General features: G+C 45.1%; 1 protein-coding gene across 1 annotated transcript in view; it reads right to left on the reverse strand.

Annotated features, from left to right (window-relative positions):
• The window catches only part of PRKCH (protein kinase C eta), a 179,666-nt gene that overhangs the window by 72,440 nt on the left and 93,826 nt on the right, over positions 1 to 13,400 (reverse strand). The window contains exons 5-6 of the mRNA XM_044271437.1: positions 7,425 to 7,513; positions 3,368 to 3,497 (exon numbers count right to left, since the gene is read on the reverse strand). Coding sequence (XP_044127372.1) covers positions 3,368 to 3,497; positions 7,425 to 7,513 — 219 coding nt within the window. The remainder of the gene's footprint in view (positions 1 to 3,367; positions 3,498 to 7,424; positions 7,514 to 13,400) is intronic.

Genomic DNA, 13,400 nt, shown 5'->3' on the forward strand with positions numbered 1-13,400 from the left:
CGGACAGCACATGGTGTGCCGTCCACGTCTTTTGCGGCCTCATTGAAATGAATGAGTCTGCACCTGTTCTTTAAAATTGTGGTACCCAGAAATACAGATGAGGTACCCAGAAATACAGTCGTGTTAATTGACCCTTAGGCAGAGAGGAGAGCACTCCAGTTCTGGAGGAGTCAATGAAACTGAGCATTTCATAGTCTCCTTTAGTTAGAAAAAACATGGCGTTTTTTCCCCCAAAAACGGTGTCACACTTGTGCTCAGTTTGCGCATGGTATTTGGTATTGCAGCTCAGCCACTTGCTCTTTAGCGGAGCGGAGAGGGACGGTCCCAAATCTCAGCCGTATGTGATATTTCACGTCTTGTTCTGCATTCCCTGCAGGTATTGAACAGGAGGTTTGCAGCATGTACGTGACCCATGAATCTTTAAAAAGCCCTTTCTTCAAAAAAAAAAAAAGAACAAAAAATCACCAGTAAACAAAAATACGAACTGTCTGATTCTAGGAAAGCTGGGTAACAATATAGTCACCATAATAGCAATTATTGTCACTCTGCTTTCCCAGACTCGTGAATGGCAAAACAGATATAATGTAAGGTCACATCCTCTGTCCCCCACAGTTGCATATCTAGAAAATTTTTGCTAGTCAGAACTTTTGGGTGACACCATCAGTAAGGGCTGTTCCACACGAGCGGCTCCCGTATGTGTCATCCGCAGCGTGAATGACAGCCAATCCGCGCTCCGGACAGCAGAGACACGGAGCAGTAACATGATAGATAATGCTCCGTGCCTCTCTGTGATCTGTTTACTACAAAATCACGGTGACAACTTTATCTCAGGCCTCATGCACACGACCGTATGTATTTTGTGGTCCGCAAAAAACTGATCCGCAAAAAATACAGCTGACGTCCGTGTGCATTCCGTATTTTGCGGAGCAGAAGAGCTGGCCCATAGGCTCTATTCAGACGTCCGTAGTGTTTTGCGGTCAGCAAATTGTGGACCGCAATACAATGAGGGCCCACATCGCTAAATAGAGGAGCAGGACATGCTCTATTTTTTTGCGCAGCCGGGGACCGGAAGTTCGGGGCCGCGGATCGGAAATGCGGATGCGGACAGCACACTGTGTGCTGTCCACATCTTTTCCGGCCCTATTGAAAATGAATGGGTCCGCACCCGTTCCGCATAATTGCAATTATGCAGAACGGATCCGGACCTATTCTACGGATGTCTGAATGGACACTATTAATAGAACAGTCCTCTCCTTGTCCGTAATGCAGAACAAAAATATGGAAACAGAATGCGCACAGAGTACCTTCCGTTTTTTTTGCGGACCCATTAAAATAAATGGTTCCGTATACAGTCCGCAAAAAAAACAAAACAACAAAAAACGGAGCTGACACAGAATGAAAATACATTTGTGTGCATGAGGCCTAACTGTGATTTTGTAGTAAAAAGATCACAGAGAGGGGGCTCAGTGTCTCTGCTGTCCGGAGCGCGGCTCCGCTCTCATTCACGCTGCGGATGACACGCATGGGATCCGCTCGTGTGAAACAGCCCTAAGAGTTGTAATAGCAACCATATAATAAAAAGCGTTGTGCCATGTTAGGAACTTATCCCTTACCTACAGGATAACGGATTAGCATCTCATTAGTGGGGGTCCAACTGCTGGGACCCTTACCTGTGACACGAAGAAATGAATCGAGTGGCAGGTCGCGAATGACCGAGGCTGCTCCCTTCATTGTCTATGGGACTGCCGGGGATAGCTGGTGCACTGGATTCAGCTATCGCTGGCATTTCAACACAGACTGAATGCACCGTCAGTGTGCATGCGTGACCCCCACTCCATTAGCTTCAGGGCACCCGGGAACACATTCTCACAATCGGTGCAGGTCCCAGCAGTCGGACCACCGCGTATCAGATACTTATCACCTATCCTGTGGATAAGTGATAAGTTCTTATGGTAAGACAACCCCAGCAGGAACATTTCTACGCAACCCAGCCCACTGCCCACATGCTCACCTGGATAAAATGCTGCCTTTTTTTTAGTAAATCCAATATTCTTTCGCTGACAAACTTTATCTTTAATCAACTTGCAAGTTAGCTGTTAAGTGCAAGCTGTTAGCATGCCGTTGCCCTTGTGTATCTAAGCTTTGCTCCTTTCTCCGCCCAGACTGTTGATAGACAGGGCCAGGCATTAAGCATGTCACCTTGCCTGGACCTGTATTCTAGCACATGCGCCATATGATGTAACATTGGCGTCTGAGCAGTACACTTGTTTAAGCCACAACAGGGCCAAGGAACTGTACTGCGCATGCGCAGATGTTAAATCAGACAGTGCATGCATGAGAATTCAGGCCGGCGAGACTATATTCCAAATGTCTGGCGCTGTCAATCAATGGTCCAACAGAGGGTCCTGGGCAGAGAAAGGAGAGGGGCTTGGGTGCACAGATGGCAGCGGGCACAACTTCGGTGCACTTAACAACTTATTTGCAGATGGATTAAAAGTCAAGAATGAAGAAACAGATTTACTAAAGAAAGGTAGCATTTTACTAAGGAGAGTACACTCTACTTGCAGTGGAATGGACCATAATGTAATTGTGAACATACCTTATACAAAAAAGAAAACCTAAAAGGGCTGTCCAGACTACAGACCTCCAGATAGGTCATGAATATGAGATTGGTGGGGATCTGACACCCGGTACTTCCACAGATCAGCTGTTTAGGGCTGCTGCGGCGCCAGTGACTATACAGTGTATGGAGCCCACGGCAGGCAGCTCCGTACACTGCGTAGTAGCCGTGATGGGGTATTGGGGATCAGCTACAATTCAAATGAATGGAGCTGAACCAGAAACTACACAGTGTATGGAGCCTTCTGTTGGCATCTGGCACCACGGCAGCCCAAAATAGCTGATCGGCTAGATGTCAGACCCCACCGATCTGATATTGATGACCTATTCTGAAGGCAGGTCACAAATATCTGTCCCCTGGGCAGCCCCTTTAAGGAACTGCAAACATTTCCAGTATTTCGAAAGTAATATAATAAATAGAGATGAGCGAATTTCATATTTTGACTCCCCTGCGTAACGGAAACGGGACGGATCCATTATGCAGCCCATAGACTTCTATTATGACGGAATAAATAACGGAATGCCGCTAAAGGCATTCCGTTATGCATTCCGTAATAGAATTGCGTTATGGTCCGTGGTAACGGAATCCATAACGCAATTCTGCTTTTACCAAATGAACCGTGAACGATATTCATAACCTGAAATCTCTAATAATTAAAAAAAAAATCCTACAAACAAACGTTCTATCAAATTGTATCATCGTACTGAACATGACAGAGGCACAAGTTATCCTGCAGTCATCACTTACTTTTACACTGTAATCCTTGCCTCATTAGACCCCATAATAACGACCCACAATGATTACAGAACGTTAGCACCTTATAATTGTGGTCACGGAACTTGTGAGGTAAATTGATCCCAAATCTCTGTTCAAAGATCTAAAAGTAAAACAGATTGTTACAATTGTGCCGTGATAACCTGACACAGGATTGCATGGGTGATACATTGTAACTACCTGCAGCCCTATGAAAGTAGGACTAAGGCTACTTTCACACTTGCGTTAGGAGCGGATCCGTCTGGTGTCTGCACAGACGGATCCGCTCCTATAATGCAAACGCTTGCATCTGTTCAGAACGGATCCGTTTGCATAACTGTTTATTTCAGATCTGATTTTTCACTTCGGAAAACTCAGATCCGACAGTATATTCTAAACACAGAAGCGTTCCCATGGTGATGGGGACGCTTCAAGTTAGAATATACTGAGAACTGTGTACATGACTGCCCCCTGCTGCCTGGCAGATGCTGCCAGGCAGCAGGGGGCAGACCCCCCCCCCCCTCCTGTATTTAACTTATTGGTGGCCAGTGCGGCCCCCCCTCCCTCCCCAGTATTAATTGTAACCAGTGCGGCCCCCCTCCCTCTATATTCATCGGTGGCCAGTGCGGATTCCCAGTATTAAATATGACCAGTGCGACCTCCCCCTCCCTTCCTCCCTCCCCAGTATTAAATATGACCAGTGCGGCCGCCCCTCCCTCTATATTCATTGGTGGCCGGCCAGTGCGGATTCCAAGTATTGTGACCAGTGCGGCCTCCCCTCTCCCCCCCCTAATTAAAATCACCCCCCCCCATCATTGGTGGCAGCGGAGAGTACCGATCGGAGTCCCAGTTTAAATCGCTGGGGCTCCGATTGGTTACCATGGCAGCCAAGACGCTATTGCAGTCTTGGCTGCCATGGTTACTTGGCAATAAATACAAGCATTATACTTACCTGAAGAGCTGCGATGTCTGTGTCCGGCCGGGAGCTCCTCCTACTGGTAAGTGAAAGGTCTGTGCGGCACATTGCCTATAGCACAGACCTGTCACTTACCAGTAGGAGGAGCTCCCGGCCGGACACAGACATCGCAGCTCTTCAGGTAAGTATAATGCTTGTATTTATTGCTAAGTAACCATGGCAGCCAAGACTGCAATAGCGTCTTGGTTGCCATGGTAACCGATCGGAGCCCCAGCGATTTAAACTGGGACTCCGATCGGTACTCTCCGCTGCCACCAATGATGGGGGGGGGGGGTGATTTTAATTAGGGGGGGGAGAGGGGAGGCCGCACTGGTCATAATACTTGGAATCCGCGCTGGCCACCAATAAATATAGAGGGAGGGGGAGGCCGCACTGGTCATATTTAATACTGGGGAGGGAGGGAGGGGGAGGCCGCACTGGTCATATTTAATACTGGGAATCCGCACTGGCCACCGATGAATATAGAGGGAGGGGGGCCGCACTGGCTACAATTAATACTGGGGAGGGAGGGGGGGCCGCACTGGCCACCAATAAGTTAATTACAGGAGGAGGGGGGGTCTGCCCCCTGCTGCCTGGCAGCAGGGGGCAATCATGTACACAGTTCTCAGTATATTCTAACATGAAGCGTCCCCATCACCATGGGAACGCCTCTGTGTTAGAATATACTGTCGGATCTGAGTTTTACGATGTAGCTCAAATCCGATGGTATATTCTAACAGAGGCGTTCCCATGGTGATGGGGACGCTTCAAGTTAAAATATACCATCGGATCGGAGAAAACTCCGATCTGATGGTATATTAATAGGGACTCCTGACTTTACATTGAAAGTCAATGGGGGACGGATCCGTTTGAAATTGCACCATATTGTGTCAACGTCAAACGGATCCGTTCCCATTGACTTACATTGTAAGTCTGGACGGATTCGTTTGGCTCCGCACGGCCAGGCGGACACGAAAACGCTGCAAGTTGCGTTCGGGTGTCCGTCTGCTGAGCGGAGCGGAGGCCAAATGGTGCCAGACTGAGGCATTCTGAGCGGATCCGCATCCACTCAGAATGCATTGGGGCTGTACGGATCCGTTCGGGGCCGCTTGTGAGAGCCTTCAAACCGAACTCACAAGCGGAGCCCCGAACGCTAGTGTGAAAGTAGCCTAAGTCGATTGGGGGATTTTAGTCTAACAACAATCTACATCACTAACAATAGGGGATACATTTTACGCATTGTACGTGAGATGCACAGTTGTGACCCCCAGCGCAGCGTGCCTTAGTTCATCGACAGGGAATTGACCTATGTTGATGAATCTGGCTTCGGCTAAGAACAACGTTAGCCCGGATGCCAGTGGCGGAAAATGTTGATAGATGAGCCACACTTGGCATGATTCTGAAGCCTCACCCATTTTTACCATGCATGGGAAAAAGGTGTAACGAGGGATTCATAAATATGGTATTTGGCCTGAAGGCCATATTTTCAATGGGTTAATTCAAGAAAACAATAAATACATCAAATATATATATATTGTTCGAATGTATCTATTCACTGACAGCAGGCAAAGATCTTGAAAACAGAGGAACTGAAACACAAAAGCAAGTTAGACAGTTTTTCAATGTAAAAGTTACCGGAACTCCTTAAAGAGTGTATCACCTATATGTGTTTATTAATTTAAATGATATTCATTTTATAATCTCTCTTTTATTTTCTAATTTTGTGTGCTGTTTTCTGTACATAATTATGAAGCAGCCATCTTGCCTGAGCTGTTGTTCACAACATTTAGCACAATAGATAGGAAAGGACTCATTTACTTCTGTGGGAACGTGCTGTGGGCATGCTTAGTGACCTATACAGAAGTCATTGTGCAGGGAAGGGAGTAGATGAGCTCAGATTGGAACCCTCTTAAAAGAAAATGTATCACCTATATGTTTTTTACTAATTAAAAACACATAGTGATACAAATTATTTTTATAACCTGTTTTTATTTTATAATTGTAGATTTTTAAATCCTATTTCCTGTACATAATTATGGGGTGGCCGTCTTGCAACTTTACAGCAGCCACATGGACCATAGGCACAAAAATACAGAAAATGATCACCGACATGCTCGGTGACCTAAGTAGAGGTCATTGTGTAGGGAAGGGAGTAAATACGCCGTTACATCACCTATTGTGAAAGGCATCATCTGTGTTATCTATATATTCTGTAGGTTTTATCTTTCATTGTAATCCTGTCAGTGATGATCATGAGATGAGTGCCCAAAAGTGATCTCCACAAAACAGGAAGTCTACATCTATTATGAGACTCCGTGACTGGCTGCAGGAGTGCATGTGACCACGGATGGGATGTCACACAACGAGGACAGGACCCTCAGCGCTGGAACAGAGCTTCCTTTTAGAGGCGAGTGGCTTTTTAATTTTTTTTACACACATTGTGGGGTCAATTACCTTTGGTTTGGGGTTCCTACTTCAGCAAATGGCAATTATGTAGAGAAAGTTAATACAAGGCACTTACTAATGTATTGCGATTGTCCATATTGCTTATTTCCAGGGGTTACAACCACCCTGTAATCCAGCAGTGATGGCCGTGCTTGCACACTGTAGGAAAACGCGCTGACCTCTAGTGGCTTGGACGGTGGGAGTGCACATAGGCACGCATGCACTGCAGCTCCCATCCCAGCCACTAAATATCTGAACTGCAATGGTGGCCGTAACCCCTGGAAACAAGCAGTGTATAATGCTATGGAAAAATAATTCCAGCCGGCAAACAAGGGAATATGGATAATCACAATACATTAGTAAGTGCCTTGTATTAACTTTCTCTACATGATAAATGCCACTTGCTCAAGTGAGACAACCGCTTTAACTGCACCCATATCTGCGCAGCGCTGTAATATATCTTCTCCTGGTGACACAATTCAAGCATTTATAATACGACTTCTACTACAGATATACCGGTAGGTGTAATGCATGTCATTATGTACTTGGGGATTTTGGACTTTTCTTAAAGACCGAGTCACAGGATGTGGTCTTGCAGAAAAAGATCTGGAGATGGTGGCAGCACAGTTAAAAATAATAGTAATACGTCACCTTTTTTTCCACTTTAGCTGAATTGTTTATGCAAATGCAGGCTGTGACGATCAACTGGTGGCAGCGCTTGTGAACCACACATGTGCAAACTGGCAAGAGGAGAGAGATGTGAGTGCCAAATTTAAATCACATATGAATCTCTATAAACATACGTTATTTCACAGTGAAAAACAAAAAACAAAATTGCCCTCACAAAAATACAACTCAGAGTTGTAGTTTGGAGAGCGACAGGACTTCTTTTAGACCATGTTTCTCAAATACAGCCCTCCACTTAGATTTTCACAATATATGTCATGAAACGCTGCTGGACAATTTGCTTGCTTGGGAAGAGCAGTTGTAATTATACTGCAAGCGAGACGGCCTGCAGGTAAAAACTGAAGAGGAAGCAGCATTCGCACACAAGCACCGTCCACAACACCTTGAAACAGCGGACCAGCACAGGTTCTGGGAGTCAGGCCCCCCACCGACCTGATATTGGATGATCTATTCTGAGAATAAGTCATTAGTATTATGCCACTGCACAACCCCTTTAAGGAGGACCTGTAACCTCTCCCGAAATGTTTGTTTTAGCAACTATTTGCATTCCCCATGTAATAAGGATTATGCAGCATCTATTCTTAGGACTCTATGAAGTGCCATTCCTCTATAATTCATCCAAGAAGTTTATAAATGACTTGCCAGCAGTCTGCAATAAAGCTCCAGTTGGGGGTGCATCCCTGCACAGTCTGACACTATACACTATCCGGACCCTATTATAGTTAATGGAGCATTCTGGTATCATCTGGTAATGCCGGTTCCTGAGAACTCCGGCAGACTGCGCCACGAATATGAAAGTAGCCTTAAAAGGTCCTCTTGACAATAGACTCTCAATACTAAACGGCTGGTTTAATTAGTATCAGTACATCAGAGCGGTCCTCTACAGAAGGTTCTGGGGTGGGAATTCTGAGATAAAAAGACATAATTAAAGAGGCTCTGTCACCAGGATCAACCCTATCAAACCAGTAACAACATTTTAACCACAAACCCCATACTGCCTAGTAGGACTCATCATGCTGAGTAAAAAGATACTTTTCTTTTATCTGTACGATAAATAGCTGCAGAGACATCTGCGTTGTTATTCATATGCAAATAGGAACTTTGAGCACCAGGAGGCGGGGCTGAATCGTTTGAGCACTACTTTGTAACACCCCCTGTGCTATTGTTTTAATCAGCATGATGAGCCTTACCAGGCAGTGTCTTTGGTTTAATACAGCTGATCCTGGTGACAGAGCCTCTTTAATACTTATAGAATTATGTGCTAATTAATTTAATGTATTGTTTTAGCGCTCAGAAATCCAAATGTCATGCATATACATAGAATCTAACATTCAGACTGCCGGCGGCCACCACTAGGGGGAGCTTCCTGTGTTCTGTTTTATTACCGATTTGAACGTATAACATTGTGCAATATAAAAGCAAGCTTGGGTTGTGGATCATAGCTGTGTCTTACTTTATCAAAGCAAAAAACTGTCAAGCTGCCAGTGCTTGGTCTTAGATGGACATTACCTAGAGGGTTAATCCGCAGATGGACCTGTGCCGAAGTAACACTGCATTTATTTTTTTACGTGCAAGTTTTCTTTAAGTGTAAAACGTAAAGAATGCTAGGAGTTGTTGTCGTGCAGTTTCCCCAATATCTACTGAGCAAAACCACATCCATTTAAAACTTCCGTAGAGGTCACTAATTATGTTCTGAGTGTCACGTCCAGGGCTCTCACAATGAGACTTACACGTCATCTACCCTTTATATTAGAAGCCAGGAGGTGCAGGTTTGGTTATGCACAGTAAGGAGTTCACGTCTCCTTATAATACACAACCTACATTCTGAAGCCCTTGAAAAGGACTGAGGCTGACTAGAAGATCTCTCTTTCAAAGACGTCGTGCAGCTGCTGGGAGGTGTAAGAGGGTGGTAGCACCCACCCTACAAGGTTATGTGGCTGACTGTGCTTGGTTTTCTATGTTAATATTTTTTGCATTCAAATTGTATTTCCTTCCATGTTGAGGCAGACTGATTGGGCTGAAGGGTTAATAAGGCCTCTTTGTAGTTCAAAAGTATTCTCTGTATCTTTCAAAAATCTGCCAAGTAATGCTTTAAAATGGTGGTTCTTCACATGGTATCCAGTTGGAGAGGGATGTGACTCTTCGTGGCTAAAAGCTGCATCAGTGTCCTGCCCCTCAGACTGCCCGAAACGGCACCAAAGCACTAACTTTGAGGTGGCGCTTGCATAAGCCCTGCCCCTTTCCTGGTCCGGTTCGGCAAAGATTGGACTGCTGGAAAGTAAGCTGGAGAATCGCAGCACTCTTGGTAGAGCGGTGCACTAAGCCAAGCAGCCGATCCTATCTGTAACCTGCATGATGGAAGTAGCCTCAAGAGGGCTGCTGTCACGGTCCCTCAGGTGACTGATGTCAGGAAATCAAGGAGATTCGCTGAGTGTGGAGGAATCCAAAAGCCTCCGGGATTTCTATTGATTCAGTGTTGATAGGGTTAATGACCACTTCCATTTTCTCAGCTGTTGCTCAGTGGTCATCACTTCTACCCTTTACTTTCAGTAGATTTTTATTATCAGAGAAATGCTCATGCCATTATCAGTACAATGTACATACAGCTAGATATTTCATTGAGCAAAAAACTCCAATTTCTTTTTCTTTTTTGTTTGCATAGACAAAGTAATCGATGAAGTACAGAATGTCTTAACAATATCAGAATATTCAAAACACAGTAAAACCAAAGTCTGGGCCGTGTCATCACTTCTACCCTTTATACTCTGACCCCACCCTTCTGACTATGCGGCAGATAGCTTTATTTGGGTTTGGCTGAGCTGGTGTGAGTTCATCTCTGGTGTTCCTGCTCGTCCGTCTCTACAGAAGTTAAGTGTCGCGTTTGTTTGTGTTTGTTATATTCCCTGTTGTTTGTATCTGGGCCTGAGACAGAGACTTCCATTCATCCATCTGGGGAGGAATGGGTTGTCTTTGGTCCTAACCTTTTCCAGGGCCTAATAGGGAAATAAGGGCCTAAGTATCCTGCATATGAATATTCCTACCTTCAGGGTCTATTCATATTGATAGGTAGTTAGGGCCTGGATTAGGGTTGGTTAGGAGGTGACCCATTTCTTCCCTAGTTACCAGGCCCAGTTACTGTTCCCCTTCCCTCCTGTGTTCAGTGTGGAGTTTTCCCCCCCACTGAACGCGACATCTGCCCTCTAGTAATCACTGAATTTGTTTGTAGCCAGAATTAGTAAAGGTCATGATATTGAGCCTCTGTAGAGTAAAGCCTGTTTAAGTCCTGCCTGGTTATTGCAAGCACCTAATCAGAACTCTAACTTCTGAATAACCTCAATCTGCTGAGGGCCTCCTACGAAGGTTATGGCACCGGGTGGAAAATGCACCTCCGAAAAACTATGTCTCAAAGTGAGTTTCTAAATCAGTGATTGATATGAAGGTCCAAATTAAAGGGAATTTACATTCACATTCAATGTAGTACAGCTGTCTAGGCACGGACCACTCTCCCAACATCTCCCTTTTAAACTGCTAGTGGGACACAAGTCCAAAGATGGACCTGTTCATTTTCAGAATGATCTTCTGCAGCAGGTAGGGTGTTCACTGACTAGGGTATGTACTATAAAGGTAAACAATATGGATGCTGTGGGGCCTCTGGAGAGAGGGACATAGTCCTATTGGTCCCAACCCCTTTGCTATTAGGCAGCGATAATAAGTGTAGGAATTCCCCTTTAGAGAAACTGCATAGTTTGCATGCAAGGTGATGGGTAATCAGCGCAAGGATTACGTGTAACCAGCTCAGACTGGCATCAAAACCAGGTGAAGGATGCCCATTACGCTGAGCTTACATATGTGTTACCCGACAAGCTTGCTCCTTGCCCATATTCTACCCGGTGATTTGCATAATTGATCTGTTTACTTGACAACGGTTGTTAGCATACCCTAAAGAAGACCGCAAACAAGGAAATCACCTGTAGGTGGAGCTCTGCCAACAGGCTACAGAATATTTAGTTTGTCTCGGCTTATTGTAATCGTGTCTAATCATTAGTCTCATAAGTCTATTTCTATAATATCCTACATACCTTTTACCATATGACCACCACAAATCCTCCTCCATTTGTGCAGAAAATGTCCACTTTCAAAGATGTCCACTTTCTCGCAAAAGACGAGAAAAATATAGGTGCTTTCTTACAAAAATGGCACCACTGCTCTCCACAGGTTCTATGTGGAATCGCAGCTCAATCCCATTCACTTTATTGGTACTGAGCTGCAATACCTGGCACAACCCATGGACAGGAGCGGCACTGTTTATGAAAGAAGGCAGGATTTATTTTTCAATCCTGAACATGCTCTTTAAAGAGGACCTTTCACTAATATACAAACTAAAAACTAACTATACCTGTGGGCAGAGCGGCGCCCAGGGGTCCCCCTGCACTTACTAGTATGCCTGGGCGCCGCTCCGTTAGCCTGGCTATGAGCTGTGCGCTGCGATTGGCCAGCACTGCAGCAAGGGACACGCCTCCTACAAAAAAATCAGTCCAATACAACAGACGGAGCTGCAGACACCGGAGCGGCGCCCCGGGCATACTAGTAAGTGCAGGGGGACCCCTGGGCGCCGCTCTGCCCACAGGTATAGTTAGTTTTTAGTTTGTATATTAGTGAAAGGTCCTCTTTAAGTTTAACAGTCTGTGCTTATTATTTACTTATTTTTTATTTATTTACTCACCTTTTACAGCACTGACATATTGCACAGCGCTTTTCAGACACAATCATCCCTATTTTTATTATTTTGTTAAAGGGGTTGTCCGAGTTATGAAAAAATATATATAGCACTGTAAATCTGATGGGCAGCAATATATAACTAAGGCTACTTTCACACTTGCGGCAGAGTAATCGGGCAAGCAGTTCCATCGCTGGCAAGCAGTTTCGTCTTACAAATGCCAACTGATGGCATTTGTAAGAATGATCAGGATCCTGATCAGTCTTGAAATTCCTGATCAGTCAGAAAAATGCATTGAAATGCCGGATCAGTCTTTCCGGTGTCATCCGGCATTTATTTTTTTCACCTTTTTTTCGGTCTGCGGAAGGACGGATCCGGCATTCCGGTATTTTGAATGCCGGATCGGGCACTAATACATTCCTATGGAAAAAAATAATAATCGGATCCGGCATTCAGGATTCAGGAAAGTCTTCAGTTTTTTGGGCCGGAGATAAAACCGTAGCATGCTGCGGTTTTATCTTTTGCCTGATCAGTCAAAATGACTGAACTGAAGACATCCTGATGCATCCTTAACGGATTATTCTCCATTCAGGAATGCATGGGGATAAAACTGATCAGTTCTTTTCCGGAACTCCATACCGGAAAAGAAAAACGCTAGTGTGAAAGTACCCTATGCTAAGCATGTTTTAGGCAAAACAATTCTATTTCCTCATTTCCCTGGTTCTCTTCTTGCCCTTTGTTTACCAGCAATAACAACAATCTCTGCCCCTCCCCCTGCTCTGCAAAGGGAGTGAATAAGTGCTGCCCTGAGTGACATGTCTGCCTGCCGGAATACTTAGCAGCATGTTATATGTGTAGGACTACAAGTCCCAGCTGTACAATGAGACTGCTGATACACACAGGATCTTCCCCCTACCTGTTCTTGTGCAATGCTCTGCAGAGCTCCTCTAGTCTGTCAGCTCCTGTGCCCAGCATTTGGCTCCTCACTGCCTGCAGCTACTCAGTAAAGACTGCAGCCCTGAGTCTGTGCTGGTGAAGGGATTAAAGTTTTTCCTGAAGAATCCAGGGAGAGAGCAGACAGCAGCAGAGTGCAGGGGGTGTGGCCAGCACAGTGACGTCTCGTGTACATACACACATCTGCTTTCTCAGGCTTGTGCACGAAACATCACCTATACTGAACTGAACCAATAGCCCAAAAATGAAGTACGACTTATAGGTATAAA

This window comes from Bufo gargarizans, chromosome 11 (assembly GCF_014858855.1).
Source record: "Bufo gargarizans isolate SCDJY-AF-19 chromosome 11, ASM1485885v1, whole genome shotgun sequence".
In the NCBI taxonomy this organism is placed as follows: Eukaryota; Metazoa; Chordata; class Amphibia; order Anura; family Bufonidae; genus Bufo; species Bufo gargarizans.